This window comes from Anolis carolinensis, chromosome 2 (assembly GCF_035594765.1).
Source record: "Anolis carolinensis isolate JA03-04 chromosome 2, rAnoCar3.1.pri, whole genome shotgun sequence".
NCBI lineage: Eukaryota > Metazoa > Chordata > Lepidosauria > Squamata > Dactyloidae > Anolis > Anolis carolinensis.
The window spans coordinates 247,121,317-247,145,377 of record NC_085842.1 but is presented as its reverse complement, the minus strand read 5'-3'; the positions used below and the strand labels follow the sequence as shown (position 1 = coordinate 247,145,377).

The 24,061-nt window shown below is 38.0% G+C and overlaps 1 protein-coding gene across 2 annotated transcripts in view; it reads right to left on the bottom strand.

The window, feature by feature from the left end:
• Positions 1-24,061, bottom strand: part of pcsk5 (proprotein convertase subtilisin/kexin type 5) — a 352,794-nt gene that overhangs the window by 76,687 nt on the left and 252,046 nt on the right. For both annotated transcript variants that reach the window (XM_062972004.1, XM_008103279.3), the window contains exons 13-20: positions 20,769-20,905; positions 18,253-18,396; positions 17,850-17,952; positions 14,196-14,389; positions 10,299-10,383; positions 8,152-8,249; positions 7,141-7,270; positions 3,021-3,136 (exon numbers count right to left, since the gene is read on the bottom strand). In XM_062972004.1, the coding sequence (XP_062828074.1) occupies positions 3,021-3,136; positions 7,141-7,270; positions 8,152-8,249; positions 10,299-10,383; positions 14,196-14,389; positions 17,850-17,952; positions 18,253-18,396; positions 20,769-20,905 (1,007 nt within the window). The remainder of the gene's footprint in view (positions 1-3,020; positions 3,137-7,140; positions 7,271-8,151; positions 8,250-10,298; positions 10,384-14,195; positions 14,390-17,849; positions 17,953-18,252; positions 18,397-20,768; positions 20,906-24,061) is intronic.

The window sequence follows — 24,061 nt, the reverse complement described above, 5'->3', positions numbered from 1 at the left end:
TAGTCCAATTGAAACTTGCCCCACAAAATAAGAGGGGCTAGAAAGACTCAGGCAACTCTGATTGATCCACAGTGCCCTATTGTTTCATTGTACAAATTATTCCAATACATATTCACTCTGTATGTTAATAAAGTCACCTAGAATAAATAATATTTTTGAGAACAATTACTTATACAGTAGGTTGGGCTTAGGAATGCAGGGCCACTATAAAAGTGGAATAAAAATACTCATAATTTCTTCTTATTTGAGAGAACACATCTCTAGGAATCTGTAGGTCATCCAGTGCACCTTTCTAGGAAAGCATAGGTCCTCTAGTATGACTCAATGGTCAGCCTTTGATGGAAGCTGACCATAGTGTCACATTGGAGGACCTAGAGATTCCTAGGGAGATCATATTCATCATCTTGTGAAGGAATGATTGTACTACTAACATAAATTAAAGTCATCTAGTAAATATCAGGCAGTATTTTCACAGTAGTGGATTACACAATAATATAGCTGAAGAAACTGAAAGAAAGGAAGGAAGAGTTTACTTACTCCTCAAGGCACTAGTTTTATACATGTAATTGTAGAATGGAGGAAAGTAGTACAAGGAGTTAGTGCAGGGGAGACAAAGATGCTGCACATTTGCATTCATGGTGTGAATAAAACAAACAATTGTTGCAACATATATTTGTAGTGTTACAACTATCTGGATAACTTGTTAACGGCAATACTATAGATGTACTGAGGGTAATTTCATTATACATCTATGGTAGTTAGGATGTTCAGTATAACATAGTAAGGGTTAAAAAGGAATTAATTCAAATTGATGCTACTCGTGATCATTTTCCCAAGATGATTGTCTGCCTATACCCACACAATATTTGCAGTTCAATCCCAGTGGTTACAGTCATTGCAATGGAAAGGACATCCATAATTGTTTATTCCCAGGTTGAAAAATGAGTTTTCAGGCAGCCAAGAAAACCCATGTCAGGAATGATAATAGGTGAGTGAGAATTTTGTACAATTTTCTTCCAGTATTTGAACATCCCAAAGTTTACTGGAGGATTTTTTCTATGGAGAAAAACATTTAGTTTTTTTTTTGTGGAAAAAACTCTGTGCAGAAAATAGTCTGGGGTTTCATTTGCACAAAAAGAACAGGTGTCTTCCTCTACAGGAAAAAAATCATGCTCAAAACATTGGCATGCTAGAATATGGGCAGAATATTGTGGAAGAACAGTCATTTTTCTCATATAGTGTGGGGAAAAGTGCTGTATATTTGTATTTGCACGTGAAAATGAAATTGTCAAGAATGTATATCCCTAGTAGGCATACTCACTAGCCGGTGCAGTAATTAATGATCCTGGAAAAGGATCAATAATATTCTTTCCAACAATTATTTGTCTTATTGAATTTCGCCTATAACAGATACAGGATCCTTATAATTTAATGAACGACTCATTTTACGAAACACAAAGACAGAAACTAAAATTATCTCCCATTGCATGATATATCAATGATATGAAATGTACATTTACACAAATAAATAGCACTTAGGAGTTTCTATTTCTTTCCCAAGAAGTTTCCAGCTTGTTGTCCTCCTAGATAACATTTTAACACTGCTTCAATGTGAAAGACTCCTACTATTCCCCAAAAGCATTATGTATGGGTTGCTGTGAGTTTTTCAGGCTGTATGGTCATGTTCCAGTAGCATTCTTTCCTAACGTTTAACCTGCATCTGTGGCAAGCATCCTCAGAGGTTTGTTCAGAGGTCTGTTGGAAATGAAGCAAGTGGAGTTATATATATATCTGTGGAATGTCCAGGAGGGCGGGAAAAAACCCTTGTCTATTTGAAGCAAGTGTAAATGTTGCCATTTGCATGCTTGATTAGCACTGAGTAGCCCTGCAGCTGTAAAGTCAGTCAGTGTTGTCGATGCTACGTTCAGCAAAGGATAAGAGGGATCCTCTAACCACTGCAGGAGTCTACCGTATACCATGCAGCTGTGGACAAGTTTACATAGGGACCACCAAATGCAGCACCCAAACACTAATCAAAGATCCGTGCAGACTAATTCAACCAGAGAAGTCAGCTATAGCAGAGCACTTGACAAGCCAACCTGGACACAGAATATTATTTGAGAACACAGAAATGCTGGATCACTCTGATAATCATCATGTCAGACTACAAAGAGAAGCCATTGGAATCCACAAGCATGGACAATTTCAACAGAAAGGAGGAAAACATGAAAATAAACAAAATCTGGTTGCCAGTATTTTTTTAAAAAAAACCCAGAGTCAAGACAGTAAATAAAGAACGCCGCTCAGTAACAGGGGAATTCCAGACAGCAAACAATCAAGTGTTAGTTAACACCGCCCAAACAAAGGATGCCTCCAGGCAATAGCACTGATTGACTTTGCAGCTGCTAAACTACTCAATATTAATCAAGCTTGCAAGCTCTGAACAAATCTCTGAGGATGGTTGTTACAGATGTAGGTGAAATGTCCAGAAAGAATGCTACTGGAACATGGCCATATAACCCAAAAAACTCACAGCAACCCAGTGATTCCGGCCATGAAAGCTTTCAACACATTAGCATTATGGATGCTTCAGTCCTTCTATTCTGTAACCGATATTTCTGATTAAAAAACCACAATGGGAAATCAGGAGGGCTAACATCAAAGACAACAATGGCTGAACTTCCTATATAATTCATATAATTGCACAGTAATAACTTTATCATGAACCATGGTATACACTGAAAAAGTAAAAATATCCTAACATGAATATTGTGCACAATGTAGATAATATGGCTAATTACTTCTATCACATAGATTATTTTAATTGGCAAACACAGAAATATATACATACACATATACTTTTAAAATAGAAAAATAATGAATAGATATCCCTTCCTGAAAATAAAAATATACAGAAATTAAATTAACTATACATCATTTTTGTCTGTGCTATGAAACAAACTTAAAGACTCTTGAGAGATAGAAAAATATTTGATTTGGAAATATGTAAAAACACTCACCATCTTTACAGACTAGACCAACTACACAGAGACCTGTATCTAAGATATAGCCATTTGGACAACTTGTACAATTTTTCTCTCCTGGACCACTGCACCCCAAACAGTTGATATCACATCTTTATATATATAAAAAAAAACAACAACAACAGCAAGTTATATGTTAATTGTGGACATTAGAATCACACTAAACTTTGTGCCATACTTTCAACTTCATAAAAGAACTGCATTGAAAAATACTGTAAAATATATTAACAACAAAATGAGGATGGTAGGGAGAAATAACATAGGTATATAATCCTAGCTGTATTTTAAGGGCACATCCAGAGGGCTCGCAAAATGTGCGAGCTCCCACGATTTTACCTGGGGCATCCAAATGACATCTCAGTTAAACGTGAATTAATTTGGCACAAAGCAGGAAAACCCTGCTTTATATCAAATTAATTTGACACATGGAAGACCCAGGACTTTCCAGCTGTGAGCCCTGTGTGGATTGGGCCCAGGGATCGTGGCACGTGACTTCCAATCCACACAGTTGTCTTGGGATTTCCGGGCCCCTGGAGCCCGGGATATCCAAGACAACCCCCATCCCTCCCCAAAGCCCCTTAAAAAACCTTAAACGCTAAAAATTATTTACCTAGCCACCATTATTTTGCTGCCGGTCCAATCCTGGCACATCATTTCTACGTGCCAGGAGAGGGCCAGCAGCAGTGTAATGGTGGCCAGATAAGTAATTTTTAGTTTTAAAGGCTTTTCTGGGGAGGGGGGGGGTGGAGGGTTCTTGCTGTCTGGGTGCTTTGTCGGAAGGTCAAGCAGGGCATCTGGACATCTTCCCCCAGGAAAGCTCGTGTTTTCCACCAATGGTGGGACAGAAGTCTGGCCTGACCCAGTTCTTTAAAACCTGAGTCGGACTGGACTTTTCTGTGTGGAACCGGCCTGAGTCTTTGGGACTTGAGCCTATGAGACTCTCTACCATAACATTAAATAAAGGTCTCAGGCAGATATCACCATTGCTGCATTGACTATAAAGAGATAAACCAGGGGCTGAATTGTGTGATCTGCCAGATATCACTGAATTTAAATACCTAACAGCTCCTAGTCAGCAGAGCAAATGGTGTCAAATGATGTGAGTTGTATCTCAACGACAACTGGAAGGCCATATGAGATAAATCCAAAGTCTGCTTGTAGTAGACATCTTCACCTTGCTACAAAAACAGAGCCTCTATATTCTACTGAAATCGGGTAATATGGTTCCTAATGTGGAATATGGGATAGACACCACCAACTAGAAACAAGTTTTCAAGGTGAAAGAAATTAAGAAATTCAATGCATTTACTTTCTAAATGGGAAAATAATTTTATATGGTACAGCTTTCTACAGTTTATGTAAGACATATACATTACATATACAGACAGTCTCCAAGTTGCAAACATCTGACATACAAATGACTCATAGTTAAGAACAGGGGTAAGATAACAGGAAGTGAGAGAAATCTGTCCCTCAGAAGGGAAATTCACTTCTGAAAGAGATATCATGGGGACAAGGTGTCTCCACTAAAGTTTTCTCTCAAATTCTTGTTTCTACAACAAGCCAATTTTTTCAAAATCCAATTATCGTAGGGACAGAAAGTGAGGTGAAATCTTCGAACAGTGGCGTGCACAGCAAAACAAATACCACAATGCTATATCCTAATGCTATCCAAAGCTAATACATTTGGCTGCCATTACACTTAAAAATGTACCTGTACTGACTTACAAATAAATTCAACTTAAGAACAAACCTACAGAACCTAGCTTGTTCATAACTTGGGGACTACCTGTATGTAACTTTTTATCTTAGGTAACTTATGGCACTGAATTACTCTCCCATTACTTTCTATTAAGTTTCTTTTTTGGTGGGGGGGACGACTTTTGATTGATATAGTCTTGACAACTTCTTGTGAATAGTACTTGCTCTTAAGCCAGCATTGCAAACTTAAATTGTAGAAGCACTGCCCTTTTTCTTCTATAATGTTTATAATCCAGATAGGGAATCACATGCACATGTAAAGGAATTCTGTACAAATATACCCCAACATGGACTATTTTACATAGAATATGACTGCATTTGTGTACCATTCTTAATATTGAAAAAAATTCAATCACAAACTTCTCAGTAAAGTATCCATAGCTTTTTAGTCAGACAAGATTCCATCTCCAACCAATTGCTCAATATTTTCTGTACAATTCAGTTTCTGGCTTATATGATGGTTGAGATTACTGATGGACATCATGTGACCCTGGATGTTGTTGGACTGCAAAACCCAAATGCTCCTAATGACTGTGCAATTTGGCCAAGATGAAGTATCCTGGCAGTCTATTCGGGGGATGCATTATTTTCACCCCTAGCTTAGATGCTGTAAAGCAGGGATGGGAATGGGAATTTTGTGGGCCTCCAGATGTTGTCCCAGAGACCTGCTTCAGTATAGCCAGTGGTGATGAAAGTTAGAAACTATAATTGAACAACATAATTTCCTACCACTGTTCTAAAGACAGCTTCCTGTCTTTTCTACCTCTGGCCCTTCTTCTGGTTGAAGACCTACATGAAGCTTCACCAAACTATTGCAAGAAAGCTTCTCTTTATCTGCAGTCATTGTCTTTCAGACTTTTCCCAGCTGGTTTCTCCCAGATTAGAAGCCTCTGCTTTTTCAATTGTGTGTGCGGCTTCCTTGAGTTTTCTGGTTGGGTCTTTGGGTTCTCTTCTGACTAAAAACCAATTATTGCCCACTGACCAATTTCCCAACCGACCTTTTATTTTCTCAGACTCTCTCAGATTAGTAAGAATCTGAGACTTAAGAGGACTATCCAATTCTTTTCCCATGTTGGAACTGACTTACTTTAGCCCATTTTAAGTCAGTGATCTCTTCCTAGACAGGGAAACTCTCTACAAACCTTTTTAAAAAATGTTGTGGCAGTTTTTAAAGGCTGTACATCCTCTCCGTTTCTCTCCTACATCCATTGGATTTAGGTCATGCTTGAAAATGCAGGTACCTTGAAGCCCTGTAGCTTCCATCGCTCTTTTGTTCCTGGATCCTGCTTGTTGCTGCCTCAAAGCAGCTTGACAAGTTCTTTCTATTGTGCTGTTACCATATGAAAAAGGTTGTTTTTCTTCCTGAACCTAGCAGGTTTTGTTTGAGAATCTCAGATTTAGAACTAAACAGCAAACGGTACACCTCAATTTATGTAATAGTAGCATTAATTCTATCCTGGACAGGGAAAAAAAGTTATCTACACATTCAATAATTTCAGTATTGATCTCCTTGTAGCCCAAGAACATACAAAGTGTGTTTCGTATCTTCCAGAAGCTACTAAAATCTTAGTGGGCATCTAAATTAGTATTAATGCAGATTAATACTACTTTAACCGACATAGTCCCATATCATGGAACCAGAGGAGTAGTAGTTTAGTGAGGAATCAGTAGTATTTGGTAGAAAAGACTAGAGACCTTGTAATGCTACAATTCCCATGATTCCATAATATTGAACCACCGAAGTTAAAGTAGTGTCAAATTTCATTAATGCTACAGTGTAGATGCACCCTTAGAAAAACAGAAATCACATATACAATGTTCCCTCACTTTTCGCGGGAGTTACATTCCAGGACCTCCCACAATAAGTGAAAATCTGCAAAGTAGGAACACTACATTAATTTTAATAAATATAGTGTCCCTCCCTCCCTCCCTCCCTCTCTCCCTCTTTTAATGTACTGTACTGTATTCCTTCTTGTTTGCTGAGGCGATGAGGCACAGGCTGGTGTTGCCTGCAGGCGGCTGAGGAGGACAGGCTGGGTCAGGCCGCGCACCTCAGCTTGGGCCTTTTTGTGCCTGCGAGGGAGGGCGGGCCGTATGAAAAAACCCGTGAAACAGCAAATCCGCAAAAAGCGAACCTCAAAGTAGCGGGGGAACACTGTATATTCTAGAACTCACATGCAAAGTCCATATTAAAGTAACAGATGAAAAATTCACTTACTAAGGTACTCCGTGTCAACAGCATTTTTTCTATTTAGTCATACTTTACCCATTAGACATTCAGGCATTTAATGCATGAACATGAACAGAACACAGATTACAGACAATACCTACTAACCTTTTGCAACTTTTGTATCCATTTTCTAGCGACTGATCAAAATAGTAGCCATTGTTGCAAGCTAGCACGCATCTTCCGTTTTCCATAAGATATTCTTCTGTGCAATTTAGACAAGCATCAGCTCCTGGGCCTCAAATGCCAACAGAACAAACAAGGTACATATTGACATATCCTCAACAGGGACAAAAACAGTAGATATGCACTTTTTAAACTTGTGCACAGAAAGATAAGCAATTACTGAAAATACATTGGTGGAACTGAAAGAACCCTGTGTGAAATACTTTCATTGAGCCAACACTCTTCTGTTTGCAGAGAAGCTTCACAATTTCTGGCTCAACAGAGAATTGCATATTTCCTAAATGTTCAGGGAATCTTCTGAAATGACCTCCAATGCAGCAGAAAGAGAAGTTGGTGGTAACAGAAATTGAAATGCAATGGATCCTAGGCATTCCTTCTTTAGCTGCACATAAGGCATTACAAAATAAAAGTGCAATATGAAAACTCATTTTGCTTAGGCAAATGTACAAGTTCAATTGAAATAACTGAATTCTATATTTCATGATTGACGTTTCAATTGCTTACCATAAATGTTGTTTAGATTATAAGAAGCCAAGATCCACGCATGAGATTTTTTTACAACAAATTCCTCATACTAATATTACAAATCACAACTGAAATAGTATGTGAAAAATATATCATATCAATACTGTGGTATTTGCTTAGGAAAATAAATTTCTAAGGAAGTCCAGTGTTGTGTAATTTGTCTGAATATCTTTTCATGCAACTAAATCAAAAATTAATGCAAATGAATTAAGTACTTTCAAGCAACATTCACATCAATTAGAGGAACTGCTGCTTGATATTAGAAGAATATTATGAAAGCCTTCATCAATAGGGGGTAACACAGGAAACAGTATTACAAGGACCTCAATTAGCAATTTATGGAAATACTGTGACTATATTGCAAAAGGGATAACAATAATTCAGTTTGATTAAATATATCAGAGATACCTGCACAAGAAGCACATGAATGGTGGCATGGTTCACAGTCCCTGCCATTGTAATATTTCCCTTCTTCACAGCGGATAACACATCTGGAGCCTTGTAAACTGCACAGAAACATTAGAACTATAAAACATGCAAATTTGCTAATAGCAATTAGAAACATCCAGAATACTACAGTGAATTTTTAAAAGCACTTTAAGGAAGTTCAACTGCTTTTAAATAGGTTCAGAGTTGAAGCATTATGCCTTATGCATACTCAGGATAAATCTGCAAAGTCAATTGTGTTTCAGTTAAGAAAGTAGAGTGTGTTACTTAAATATGCAGGCATATTTAATTTCTGTTACATTATGCCCAGAAACTGAAATCATAGTCAATAGAAGACATTTGTACTGCACAAATAGAACTCAAATCTCACTGATAAGGCAAATGGGGCTTCCTTACATGCTCACAGCTGCAGAGCTCTTTGTGAGCTCATGGCCATAATGGGACCCTTATCCTGACATCACCAGGGGTCCCCAAACCTTTAAAGCAGAGGGCCGGTACATGTCCCTCAGAGCGCTGGGGGCCCGGACTATAGTTTGAAAAAAAAAATACAAACAAATTCCTACGCACACTGCAAATGTCTTATTTGTAGTGTAAAAAAACCCCCATGAAAGAACAATACAATATTTAAAAAGAAGAACAATTTTAACCAATGGCTTCTGGCCAATGAGATAGTCAAGCTAATTAGGATGGTTGTTGTTGTATGACTTCAAGTCATTTCAGACTTTGGGTGAGCCTAAGTCTAAAACTGAGAGCGAAACCAGATAAATGATCTAGGAGGGCTGTATCCGGCCTGCGGGCCTTAGTATGGGGACCCCAGATATGGGCTCACATAACCAGGAATAAGGTGGGGAGATCGGCTCATTCCTTCTTCCTGGCCATGTGGGTATCTCTGTTGCTGCCTGCATGGGGTTCCTGCAATGGCCAGCTTACATGGAGCTCTGTGGCCAGCTGGGGTGGGCAATGTTGACATTGAACGTGAAATGATGGTCCAGTATGGCTGATATAATTTGGGGCATGAATAAAATAAACTGAGGCTGGATCTACAATGCCCTATAATACAGTCTAAACTGTATTATATGGTCAGTGTAGACCCATGTAATGCAGTTTGAACTGCACTGAACTGCATTACTTGAGTCAGCACTGACCATATTATGCAGTTCAAACTGCTTTATAGGGCAGTGTAAATCCAGCCTGAAAGATGATGCCCCATTTTACCATTTTCTTATGCTTGTAATATTAAAACATTTATATAGAAAAAAGAAATTATGAGTTAATAATTTGTACTTGTGTTTCCAAATATTACTCACTTATCCTAATTAATGAAGCCTAATTTCATTCATGACCTAAAAGTGCATGCATTAAACAATGATGGATTAAAAAGAAATGGTGCAGGTGGTTACAATCCTATACCAATGTACCAGGAAATTTCTATTGATATTCACAGACATACACACACACACACACACACACACACACATACACATACACATACTGTTTATTGATATAAATGATTGTCCACAGGCACTTCACTCCATGTATCTGATGAAGTAGACCAGTCTATGAAAACATATTTTACAAACTTCAGTTAGATCTACACTGACCAGTAAATCTGGGGCCAGTACAGAGAAGAAATGCTCCGGACTAAACCCAGAGGCAGCTACATGCATCTTTTTGAACCTGCAGCAGCAGCAGATTTATGTCTACATAGTCCAGCTGGGTTGATACAACATTGGCCATGCTGGATCATCACTTCACCTTCCATTTCACTGCTGCCACTCCCAGCTGGCCACAGAGCTAGTTAGGGCAAGTGAACAAGATTTGGAGATACAAGCACAAATTATTAATTCATAATTTCTTTTTTCTATATGAAAGTTTTAATATTATAAGAAAATGGAAGAATGGGGATTTGTTTTTCAATCTGCTCCAATTCAGTCTTTTCATTCATATATTTAATTATATTATTCAGGATAACATATAACTATATGATAAAATGGTATCACATTTATTTGAGGTTAAATGAGGATATTATGCAACGTTCATTGTTGCCTGTTCATATATACAGATGCTTCCTTGACTATCATGTAGAATTTAAACTACTATTTCCTTACCTTAGGCCATGTCTGCATTCTGTACAGGTTTGAAATTCAGTGCATGTCTTACAGTTTTCACTGCATTTACGACAGACAATCTTATCTGGAAAGAGAAAGAAATGCAGTTCAGGAAAAAAAATAGTTCAACAACATTCAATTAAATGTTATGGATGTGTCTCTTTGCTTATTGCTTTTTCTAACCTGATCCCATAAATGGGAGTTAAAAGGCAACAAAAGTAACATTTTTCAAATAATTTCAATTATGTCTGTATATCCAAAAATTTATTTTATTGAAAGAAAATTCTATGTAGTAAAGCCTAGTTTGGCACAATATATTTTGGCTGACTTATAGTAGCACTTTTCACTTTTGCCAAAATAACAAGTTATATTTTAGAATTTTAAGACTTTGTTTTCTCTTCCTCCTGAATACAAATTATCATTGAGTATTCTACAAATAATTTGTTTTGTTTACCTATTTATGCATTTAATGCTAGTAAAGTTTAAAGCTACAAAAGATGGCATTCACCAACATTGTTCTGCAAAGAATTAGAATGCACATGCAGTACAACTCGTGTATCTGCAAAGATATGCTTCTGGACTTTGCGTAGATATGCAAAACTGTGAATATTTTAATAGAATTTGCGGTGAATAACAGCAAACCCTATTAAAATAAAGGATTTCTTGTTCAGGAATGCCACAGAATCACACTGGAGGACCTAGAATATGCCTAGAGAGAACATATACTGTTGGACATAGATAAAAGAAATTGCAGGTATTATATGGATATTAAAGACATCTTTCGGTCCATCCTCATTAAGAAATTCAAATCTATATATTACCCAAAAATGGTATTAAAACTGAGCAGAAAAATTGAGGAAGGAAAAGCAGAATTATAGTATTATTTGTAGGTGGAATGACAAGGCTATTGCAAATCGAGATATGAATGTACAGATCAATGACAGCACGCACAGGTTCGTTCCCCTTTCCTGCTCCTGAGCTCCAATCAGAATTGACCCTTTTTCTGTGAAACATAGGGAAAAAAAACTCCAATATTTTCTGCTAGAGGTAGATCACTGCCTTCCTCTAACACCTTTCTCAGAGGAAGTGAATGTTGTACATCTGGGCAAGCATGTAGAGGCCAGATATCATTCTAAAGTTAATATCATTGTTAAGGTCCTGGCCTGGAGAAAATGCAGACTAAAAATGGCACAACAATGAGAATATTAAACAACACCAACAAAAACCAGGTGTCAGGTGATGAGAATTGTGGACTGATGAAAATCTCCACTTTTCAAGATTTTCTTTGTTCATAATTCATTTTTTGTCCATTAAAAATATTTTCAAACAGCAAGTAACATTATCTGCAGATAAAATACTTTTTATACTGTTTCCTGGGAAAGACAATGATTTTGCAAAGTCTGCACAAAATAATGAGCATATCACATTAAGCCCCCAATTTGCCATGTATCGTAGCGAATCTGGTAAGGCCCTGTGATGGGTGTAGGGAACCTGTCGCCCCACATCGCCCAGCTTCCCCTTCACCTCATCCCACAGGGGGAAGCATCACCGCCTGTCTTCCCCCCATTGTTTTCAATGCAACATGGGAAGTTTCCTGTGTTGTTCCTGTGTCTGCATACACCAATTTACTTATTTTATTTATTTATTTACAACATTTTTACCCCGCCTTTCTCACCCGAGGGGACTCAAGGCAGCTTACAACAATTGGTAAAATTCAATGCCCAAACAAATTCAATAAAAGTCAACAACACATTTAAATCAATTAACAATTTCACCCCTCTTCAGGCAAGGAGCCTCATTAGAAGTAGGTCAATGCCATGTGATGGGAGCCGGTGAGCTCCATGCCTGAAGAGGGGGGAAATCAGTGTAGGACAGGTAATTTTGCCCATCTGATGAGGTGGTACGTCCCCAACTACAATATTTTCTGCAAGCATTTGTGAACTGAAAACAATATTTCAATGCAGAAAGATTATTTACTATGCCAATAATGCTGTTTGCTGCACATAAAATATTGCTTGTGAAGGCCAAATTTTGCATGTGGGATGGGGGTTTTTGGCAACAAAACTGCTGTTTTCTTGCAAAAAAAAACCCCCTTCCACGTGCTCACCTTGGACAGAGTAAGTCCTCAATTATGAATAGTCTTCAAAATGGTTCTGTTTTCAATTGCTTCCTTGCAGCAGGAAGAAAATAGCCAAAATTACTCATTGCTTGCTTCAAGAATGAAACTGGTAAATAATTACACCTTTAGGCGATTGATGAATACTGTAAACTACAAACTTATCTGCATTTTTGTTTGAGAAAAAGACAGTTGAATTTCCAAGTACCTGTTCACTATGATTGACTATGAATATTGGCTGGCACCATGTTCAGCATTTACAAGATCATAAAGTGGACACTGTCATTATGAACAACCAAGCATGTCTTTTGTAACTTATCTGTGAAGCCTAGCAGTCTCCTATCTAAAAGATTTTCAAAGCACTGCAGCTTAGAGTGCTGGGAAATTATCAATGCAGCACTCTCTTGGATCCTATATACACTGCCATGTAAGGCAGTTTGAAATTGCATTATATGGTCAGTGTAGACTTAATTGCATTGAACTGCATTCTATGAGTCTACACTGACCACATAAAGAAGTTTCAAACTGCATTTATATGGCACTGTAAATGGTATTCCAGTCACAGGGCATATTGAGACAAGTAGCCATGGCAGGACCCTGAGGAGACTTTCCAGTTGCCTGTTTCAATGCACCTCATGATAGGGAAGCTACCCCAGTCTTCATTTTCCAGCATCTCAATCTGCAGCACCTTGGAAACCTTTGGTTATGATATCATCTGGATTAAGAGAAAGATATTTGAGCTCACTTTGGTTTTTAGGGGTAGCATCAGCTGAAATAACTGCCATGACAGAGCTTCATTGCTCAAGTTATGGCAGATGATACAGGATCTTGGCCATAACTTCTGTTCAGCAATAGAATAAAAGTGCCACCATATCATCGAGGAGAATATGCCAACCTGTGCAAATTAGGTGAGTATTCTTAGGGGAAACACAGATAAGCTTTCTCCAAGAGCGCTCCTAAACAGCAAATCAAGGTGAATTAAGAAATTATTGCTTATTACCAAAAACAGACAGAAATAGAAATCTGGAAAAAGAAAGGTTGCAGATGCATAAGACACTACTAGAGTTGGGTAACCGGCTGTTAGACATCAGGAAGTTTGGTGGCCCTTCTAGTCTGAGTACTTTTTTTGCTACCAAGAATGTTCTGCTATCTTGCTGGCAAAGTTTTTTTTTGCAGCTATTGTAGTTGTAGGGCCAAACAGGCATCTTTACCAACACAAAATCATTGCTGTTGCTGAAAGTTTAGAGATGGGGCATCTTGAAACAAAACATACTTATGTATAAAGCATAAAGTTGTTAAAATTCAGATAAAGACTGGATCAGAGAAAAAAGCTTACTCCTCTGTCCAAATGGAGTAACTTCACTACTCAGAGAGTATATTCAATAATAGCTTATTGATTAATAATAGCAAATACAAAGTGACCTAGGATGTGAGAAGGTGTATTTAGTTGCTGTGGACCATTCTGCCAGGTCTGTTTCAGAAAGGTTCTCAACCAGATCTGTCAAAAAATAAAGTCTATTTTTGTTAGGTTTTTAGATTAAGTGATGGATGAATTTATTATACTTACCTCTCCTCTAATTGCTGCTGTTTTTAAAATGTTATTCTTACCTGCTTTTTATTTTATTGAAAAAGTTGTTATAAACTATTTGGTGTTCAAGCTGAATAGGAATGCAGTATATAAACTGTTTAATAAATAACATCATTTCACAATACAGAATGTCAGCATGAAAATTTTCAGCAGTTTCCAGTATTCTAACAAATAATTAATGAAAAGAACTTACTATTATCCAGGTAAAATCCATCTGGGCAGCTAGTGAAACAACTCCTAGACTCTTCATTGATATAGTAACCTGGTTTACAGGTATTACATTGATCACTGTGACTTCCAAAACAAGTTTCACAGTTGGGTGAACATTTTTTGCAACGTTTCTTGTCTGCGCTGTAGTGACCAGGTGGACAGTTGGGAACACAGATGCTACATTGTTCAAGACAATAAAAGACAACCCAAGTTATCAACAAATTTGACAGGGGAAAAAAACCCACCCAGAAAACTGGTTTTTTTTTCAACCAAGAGGGTGGCTTATCTATGAAAACACAAGACTATAACCAAGGTGGTGCAAACCAATTTCCTCTGCTTTATGTCTATTGTATTCCTGGATACATGTTTCTTATATTCCACCAGGCATATCTAATTGTACAATGGTTAAGACTGTCAGATTTTGGAAAAAATAAAATGCTACCTCATTCATATAAGAGTCCATATTTATTATCCATTATTATTTCACTGTATAATGCAGCTTTACATAGCATGATATAAACAAAAATTACATTTTCTAAATATATCTCATAATAATTAAATTTAAAAAGATAGATACCAAGGGAGGTCGCATTAAAACATACTAAAATGAACCTTAATTTTCTTTATCCTTTTTTTTTTTTTTGAAAAACATTATGTCAACTTGGCAGGCTAAGTGCATGTCCAATCAATCTGATTGTCCAAATAAAATAAGGCATTGCCTGCAAGGCATCATGAAGTGGATGTTTCACAGTTTTAGTACAGACTCTAAAAAAACCCTGCTCTTGTGGACCTGACAAATGTGTCTGACTATGGCAGGAGTGAGGGAAAGATCTGAAAGATATTGGCAGGACTAAGAGAAAATCCTTCTTAGGAACTGCAGAAGATTAATTGGCTTATCAGGTTAGTGTAACAGAAGGCTGTCTTTCAGATACTGTGCTTCCAAATTGTCAGAACTCTTTAGGTTGTAAGCAGCACTATCAATTTTGCTGAAAAATAGGAGAATGGGAATCATGCTTCCTATAACTTTCCTCAGTCTGGGTGCAGCACTCTTGAGTCCTAAAGCCTATTGTTAGATTCACTGAATAAATGGGATATACCTTCACATTGGCTCACTATTCAACAATGGGTCTCATCTCATTGATATTAATCAATAGCATTCATATGTAGGCAAAGGCTTTCATGGCCGGAATCACAGGGTTGTTGTGTGTTTTTCGGGCTGTATGGCCATGTTCCAGAAGCATTCTCTCCTGACGTTTTATCCACATTTATGGCAGGCATCCTCAGAGATTGTGAGGTATATTGGAAAAAATTAAGCAAGGGAGGTTTATATACCCTCTTCACAGTCCTCCTGATACTTGAAAATGATGTCAGGAGGTGGGGGGAGGAGAGAAATCACTCCTCCACCCCACCTTCTGAAACACCATTTTCTCATGTCAGGACTGTGAAAAGGGGGCTGCGCTGCCATCAGCCCCCTCTGGTAAGTTTTGGGGAGGAAATGGGGGGCTGGGGGATGGCTAACCACTCTCTGAGGGAAAGCCTGGGGTTGTGGGAGAGAGTTGGGACTGAAACTGGGAGGAAGCATTTTTAAACTCACTTCCTCCCAGGTTTTAGTCAAGTGTAGAACGGCCCTGAATCATGCTGGAATCCTTAAAATTCTACTAGGTTATATGTCTACTGTGTAGAAAAAATGGGGAGCATTGTATGTGTCTGCCACAATGTAGTGACAACTCAGTGGGACTCGGGCAGCTTACATATGGGACAATGCCCATAGACACAATACAAATGACCAATCAAGGTAAAAACATAAATCAAAATAATAACATTACAAAATAACAAAACAGTTACAAACACAGTTTCAATAAAACATCAGAATATCGAACAGCCGTGTATACAATACACAGTGAAATTAGTTGCCATAATACAATGGGCATGATCAGGATATACAAGGGCCGGGAATGGCACTGGCAAGTGGAAACATTTTCCGAACTTTCTTTTCAAGTGTGAGCAGTTTTTTTCCACTCAGCTGAGGGCTCTTCTACACTTAACTAAAACCTGAGAGGAAGAGGGATAACCTCCTGCTTTCTCCGAGGTTTCAATCCCCACCCCTCCCAAAACCTCAGGCTTTCCCTCAGGGGTGGTTAGATGCCATCTAACCAGCCCCTGCCCTAATTCCACTCCAAACTTACCTGAGGAGCCTGCTGGCGGTGCAGGCCCCTCTATAAAGTCCTCCTGATGTCTGAAAATGATGCGTCAGGAGGTGTGTGTGTGTGTGTGTGGGGGGGGGAATGTCCCTCATGTAATTTTTTTTTGGGGGGGGATGGGGGCTGCAGGGAAGGTGTAGGCGTCCTCCCACTCCTTCGGGCTCCAGGAGCCCAAAGAACCGGGATGGCTGTGGAGATTGATTGTGGAAGCAGTCCTGGGAGTCAATCCTCATGGACCCAGAACCTGCAAAGACTTGGACCTTAGCTTTGTAGGTGTTAAATTAATATGGAGTAAACAGGGAAAACCCAATTTGGTTTACATTAATCTGGGTTTACTTGAGGAGTCATTTGGATGCCTCAGGTACACCCGTTATCTATCACGGGCTTTAGAGCTTATGCAGAAGGCTGTGAAACTCTAGTGAAATTTTACATGTACTCACAACTATTAAAACTCAAAATCCCTGAAAAATAAAAAAAATCATGAGGTTGGAGAAAATATGGATTGGTAGAAGAGCTTAAGTATTGTCTATCTGCCAATTTGTTAATTTAAATCTATTCCACAACCATATGAAATGTGTTTTCATTTGTGTAAGGTAGTACTTCCACATGCTGGTCATTCAAGATCTCCGCACTTACCATTCCTGTCAGCTATTCCTGGCAATTCTATGGCTGGCAGAGAGCAGACAGGGGGTGGGGATGGGGGCTCTAATAATAATAATAATAATAATAATAATAATAATTTTATTTCTAACTTGCCTCTCCTTGTGGCTCGAGGCAGGTTACAATATCGAGAAACATTTGGCTATGTTCTCATTGCAAGATGTGAAATGATTAAATCATCTGCTATGGTTGACTGACATCTTCAGAGGCCTCATGAGATGATGAAATGACTTCATGTCTGACTACAGGCACATAACAGACACTTCTATGATAGCCCTCAGAAATTGGGGGGGGGGGGATGGGTCACTGGGGAGAGAGCGAACTATAACTTCTGCAACAACCAAGAATGTCATGTGCAAATGTATGAAGAACTTACATCTGTGGATGTCACTAGCAGGATGCCAGGCTGGTGTGTGTGTGTGTGTGTGTGTGTGTGTGTGTAGAGTAGAAGTTGGAGAGATAATGAGTACATTCATGCACACACGCATACAAGCCTTATCACCAAATTCCATTATCTTGAAGCTGCATAAAATAAATAATAATTTGAAATCCCATTGGCATCCAGCTCTAATATTTACCTTTTCATGTAACAAGCCTACTGCTGCTAATTATAAAGTTGTTTGTTGTGTTAAACAAACTGCAGCACTAAAAATGGAGATGCCTAGTAAATGTCTCCTGGCAAAGAATTCTGCCTCCCTTCAAACTGGGCTGCCAAATAAGTTACAACTTATTATCTTTATTTTAGATGTGTGATAGGCAACATATTGTCTTCTTACCGTGTGTTGTTTTTAGATTTGTAGTAATAGTGTAGGCAGTCATTGCAATGGTCTGGTCCTGGCCCACCACATCCTACTTTACTACACTCTGCATTGCATGGACCTTTAATAAAAAGGATAAAAATAAAATAGAAATCACAGCTATTACTGCTCAGTAAAAGTTAGAAATTACTTTGGCTTTCTCATGTATTTGACTTGGCAGCTCAGAAAACAAAAACTGAACTATTAAGGGGAATTCAATGTCCTTGAGACAGGCTCCTGTTGATCTGCAGCTGGTTTGGTCCACTGCCTGCCTTCAGTCATTATCCAAAGTTTTCTGAACTGGGACATATTCCAAAGGACCTCCTGGTGTTTTGCACAAATACATTGATGGGCATATTTGAAAGATAATGCTTAATGTTACCTGCATAATCATCAGCTCCATAATCTTCCGTAGGATCTTCTATTGGACTTGAACGTATTCGTTCAGCTTTTGGGAAATCATTTCTTGGAGAATAAGGCTGAATGGATGTCCCATAAAGTACTAAGGACCATTCCTTCAATTTTCCTAGATGGAATATATGGACAGTTTATCTCTGTTTATTATCTTAAAGTTTTATTGGAATTTAAACTATAAATAGAAAATACAACTTTAATTATTATAAAACTCTGATAGTTATTGTTAATAACACCATCATCCTATGAACAAAAAGAATTAATTATCCTCACCCAACTCTCAACTGGATATACCTGCCAACTACAACAAGCAATTTCAATATTGCCACATTGGTCTGGATTACTAATAACTAACGGTATGATGCTGAATTATCTATCTCTACCTGGTTTATGCCACCGTTGAGTATCAGTTTACAGAAGCTGGATGAGCAGAGATGTAAACACTAGAGGTGTAAAGTATACTCAGTAAAATTTGTATTCGCAGTGGAGAAGGCTATTTTAATATACTAAGAAACCTCATTTGTAAAATAAACATTTGGTCAGTTGCTATAAGATATTTTTCAAATCTCTGGCTTTTTTGTAGGCAAAACACAATATTATTGTGCAAAATCTAGCATACATTGTGCAAAAAGTTGCGTGAAACATTGGGTTTTGTGCAACTTCCTATTCTTTTGCACGTTTTTTGGTAAAAAATAAAAAAATGTGAAACACCATAAAAAATCTCTCAAAATTATAGCAGAGAGAAAACACTTGCATTCTTTCATTCAATGAAATAAATGAAGATTTACATTTCCAATCAAAATTTCTACAATGGCAGAAATTGCAGAGAAGGAACACCTATTTCTGATAATGGCAGCTTAAATAAAATAAATAGATACTAGATGTCATCTCCTGCTTTGCTACAGATGCCTAATGTTTCTAATATTTTCTGCTATCTGTGGATATAGTCTTATTCTGTATTCCATTTCCTCACCCATTCAAAAAGGCAACAATCAGTGCTGCATTTTAGTGTAGAATAATAATAGAATCATATAATAATAGAGCTGGAAGAGACCACATGGATCATCTCAACCTGTGGGTCCCTAGGTGTTTTGGCCTACAACTCCCAGGAATCCCAGTCAGTTTACCAGCTGCTAGGATTTCTGGGAGTTGAAGGCCAAAACATCTGGGGACCCACAGGTTGAGAACTGATCTAGTCTAACCCCTGCCATACAGGAAAAGCACCATCAAAGTACCCTGACAGATGGCCACCCAGCCTCTGTTTAAAAGCCTCCAAGGAAGAAGCTTTCATCACACTCCAAGGCAGAGATTTTCACTGCTGAACAGCTCTTACAGTCAGGAAGTTCTTCCTAAGGTTCAGGTGGAATCTTCTCTCCTGCAATTTGTAGAGCAGTGATCCCCTCTTTTAGGTTATCCCAGGACAGACTCAGCTCTTGCCTTTTGCCACTCTTCTCAAAATATTTAATACAATACTTACATTGACCCATAGATAAGTTCACCAAGTCGTTTGAGTCATCATTTGACTAAAATTTCTAGACTTATACATGAGTATATACAGCACACACTACAATTTCTGGAAAGATCTTTTATTAGTTAAATCCCATGGAGTCAGTAACAAATAAAAAATAAGAGTTACTTTTTCTATTGTATACTCTTGTGAATGTTAAATAAAAAATTCTGTGTTCAATGGCCATTTTTTAAATCCGGATTTTATTGTGTGCTTGCTGAAATGGTTAATGTTAGATTCTAGATTGTGTTTCACTGTTGTTAGTCAGTCTGGGTATTTGCGAAGGGATGGGACACTTAAATTGTCTAATAAAGAATAAATTAACAAGATTTCTGAGACTGGAAGAACAAAAACATGTTCTTAGCTATACATGTGGGGACTACAAGTCTATATGGAGCCAAAATTCAGTGTGTATGGTGAGTTGAACCATTTTAATAATACCTGCTGAGGGATTTTGAGAGCTTCTTAACTGAACAAAGATTTTTAACTTGGATATCTTACATTTGAAGCTGCTTTTTAGTCAGGGTATCACATCACTGAAAACACTTTTCGGATAGGTGGAGTATAAACATTGCATTTTCTCACAATGCCGTTTCAGCTAGTCTTTGAGCAGTTAAACCACAGAGTAGACATATGAAATATGAACAGGAGATATAAACTGCAATATCTGACATGAGACTATCAGAAAATGTGCTTTGAGAGGCGGAAGGGAAATACACTGCAAGAATATATAAAAAATAAATGAAGGGTGGGAAGATTCCAGGAGAATTCTAACAACAGTCATAAACCCACAAAACCTCACAACTTGATAAATTTGTGTAAGAATTCAATCAGAAAACAAAACCTTGCCATTAGAACTTAATTTTTTCCCCATTAAAAATAAAGAAGTAAAATTATGAAAAGGTCTAGTTTATACAAGACCTTTCTACCACTTTAACCCTAAAGTTACATCACAAACAAAATAATGGAATTCATACCTGGCGTCTTGACATTTCTCAGCTGTGATGGAGTATCATAGATTTCCAAAATCCAATCACCAGCTGCTTTTTCACCCCAGCAATGGGTAGTCATGAATTCCCAGTTTTTAAACCCCTCCATGGAATGGTCAAACAACCTTTTAATAAAACCAGTACAAATGTGAATCAAAAAACAAAAGGATAAAGAAAAAAACACATATGAACATTTACATATATATGCATGTTTTTCTCTTATGTTGGTGCAACACAACTTCCAGATCAATGTGTATTAGCCCATTAATCCAGCTGTAATATACAATGAAAAGGTTCTCCAACCTCATTTAGGGCCATGAACACATTTAACAAACTGAAAAACAGCCCTGGACAAATAAAAAAATAGGCATGACAAATTACCAAGAACAAGAAATTAGCCCCAAAGATTTGCTGAAGGAAAGGATTGGTGCAGTTGCCTAACACGCAAAGCATTTTCTTTGAAATAACATTTTATATTCTCATGCTCTCTTTAATCCCAATCTCTCTTACATACATTCATAGGCACAAAAATCCATATACCCACCAGGCAAATAGACAAGACGACATGGATGGATGCATAGAATCACATACATTCACAAACTGCTCCTTTTTCCTCGGCACTGCAAGTGCATCAAAATATAGACAAATATTGTCCTTTCTACATCGGCCTCAAACATTCTCCCTCCCTTGCCCTGCCCAACCTGTCACCATCCTCTTTCTCTCTGTTACACACATTCAATCCACAACTATTCAGACGCATAACCTGTCCACTCTCGTTTTTAGCTTTCTCCTACTTTCTCTTTTTGGTGGCCTCCATCTTGCTGGTTTATCATGACTTTTCTTACCTCTCTACTGAAGGTAGGCTCTGAGATTTCAGGCCCAAAACTTGGATTCATTGAATGAATGAATGAATGAATGTCAAAGGAGGTGAGCCCTGATATTGCAAGGGAAAGTCCTGATGATATCATGGATCATTAGAGTGTACCATTAAAATAAAATAAAAAACATGCTTAACTTTAATGAAAGGGGAAAATTATGTTCCTATCCACTGAGGATTGGGAATGAAAGTTCAGATTTAGACATAGGGCTTTATTTATTTTTAAACTGGACTTTTTTTGTAATATGTTGTTTTTATCTTAACTGATGTCATTGTTTAATATATTATGTGATCTATTTTTATATGTTATGACACTTGCCCTGAGTCCTTCTGGGAGATGGTGGCGGGGTATAAAGAAGTTGTTGTTGTTGTTGTTGTTGTTGTTATTACTAGCTGTGCCTGGCCATGCGTTGCTGTGGCGAAGTATGGTGGTATGGGAAATAAAGTATTGAGGAATTCGTGGTAGTTAAGGTAAAGGGTCAAGGTTTTCCCTTATATTAAGTACGTTATAAATGGGTTATATAGCTGTGTGGAAGGGCCTTGAGTCTACACTGCCATATAATCCAGTTCAAATCAGATAATCTGTATTTTATAGGCAGTGTGGAAGAGGCCTAAGTGAGGCCTAACTCTGCCTGTCCGCTGGGCTGAGTGGTTTGCTAGGAGACCCAGTGGGCGGAGCTTAGCCTTCTAACGGGCAGCAATTGGATAAAAACAATTATTCCTCTCCCTCTAATTAGGACTTTATTTTTCTTTTCTTTTTGTTGTATGAACGTAGAGGCATGGATGAGGGGTTGTGCTGCCAAGTTTAGTGTTTCTGGGATGTGCAGTTTTGTTGTTTTGTCCTAGGCCGAAATTTCATTACCCTTTTATATATATATATATATATTATGCCGAAGGATCTGGGAAATATATTATCTAGTATTCTTAGGTAGATTTTACTAATGCTAAACTATTCCGATTTTGGGTTTTTCTCCCCTTTTTAGAATCAAACATTAATTGCTTCCTACCCTATTTGAAGAAGGAAGTTTCTTCAGAAATCTCTTCGAACAATTGTCAACATGGATATTCTTGTTAGTCTTCCATTTAAAGACTCTTTGATTATCCCCACAGAAGTTGTCACCTAGACTTGATTATTTTCACAGCTGTCCCAGGATTCAGTATATAAACATCTCTTAAACAATGCAGCCTAATGATGAACATTATCTTACTGATTTAGTTCATTTTTCCAGTTACACCATACCTTTTGAATATGACACCATTCTAACTGAAGACAATGTTGATTCTTGATAGGCAGCATGTTTTCCATCAGAATACATGAACCCTTTGTTGAATCTTATCTTTTGATACATTGGATTTGTGTCATACAACCGTGTTTGCTTACAGCAACAGTCTAAATTTGCTCAAGAAAATAAACCTATGTGATAAAGCAGAGCTATGGCAACAGGAAATGAAATGTGTGTGTTTCAATATATTAATTTCCTGTTGTTTATATCCTTCTTGTCTGCTCCATCCATTTACTTTATTGCTTGCTCTGTTGTTCTCCGAGGACAGAAAACAGCAATTTTCTCCAGAGTTTCACTACAATTTACACTCCTGATCAAATGTGCAGCACTGTATTTGGACAAAGCTTAAAAAACTTATATTCAAAATTTTATAAATTTGGAAAAGTAGAGATTATTGCCTGTTGATTGTCTAATGTAATTGTCTGGTACAGTAAAACCATGTAATTTACTTCTATAAACATCAGGAAACTAATAGTAATCTTTTTAAAAAAGGAATCCCCTCTTGAATGAGTTATGCCACAACCTATGTCCATGCACTTGAGCAGCAATCTCTCTCTTTAAAAGTCGAAGTATGTCTGTACCACAAAAGGCTGTTGCTGGGTGAAGTGGCCCTCTGTGATGTCACCAAGAAATAAATGTGACATGAGTATAAGGGGGAGGAGGGAGGGGAGGAGGGCAAGTGACAAGAAAGAGCAATGTTGCCTTGGAGACATTGTGAAATCGGCTGGAAAAGAGAAAGGGAATGGAAAGGGAGGAAAGAAGGAAGGAAGGAAAAAAGAAAGAACAAAAGAAGGGAAAGAAAGGAAGGGAGGGAGGGAGGGAGAAGAAAGGAGGGAAGTAAGAAAAAGGAAAGAGGAAAAGTTATAAGGAATGGGAAGGAGGAGGAAGGGAAGGCAGCAGGACAACAACCCCTCTAACACCCAAGCAACACTCTGTGTGTGTGTGTGTGTGTGTGTATTCATGTCAGGAGTGACTTGAGAAACTGTAAGTCGCTTCTGGTGTGAGAGAATTGGCCGGCTGCAAGGACGTTGCTCAGGGGATGCCCAGATGTTTTGATGTTTTTACCATCCTTGTGGGAGGCTTCTCTCATGTCCCTGCATGGAGCTGTAGCTGATAGAAGG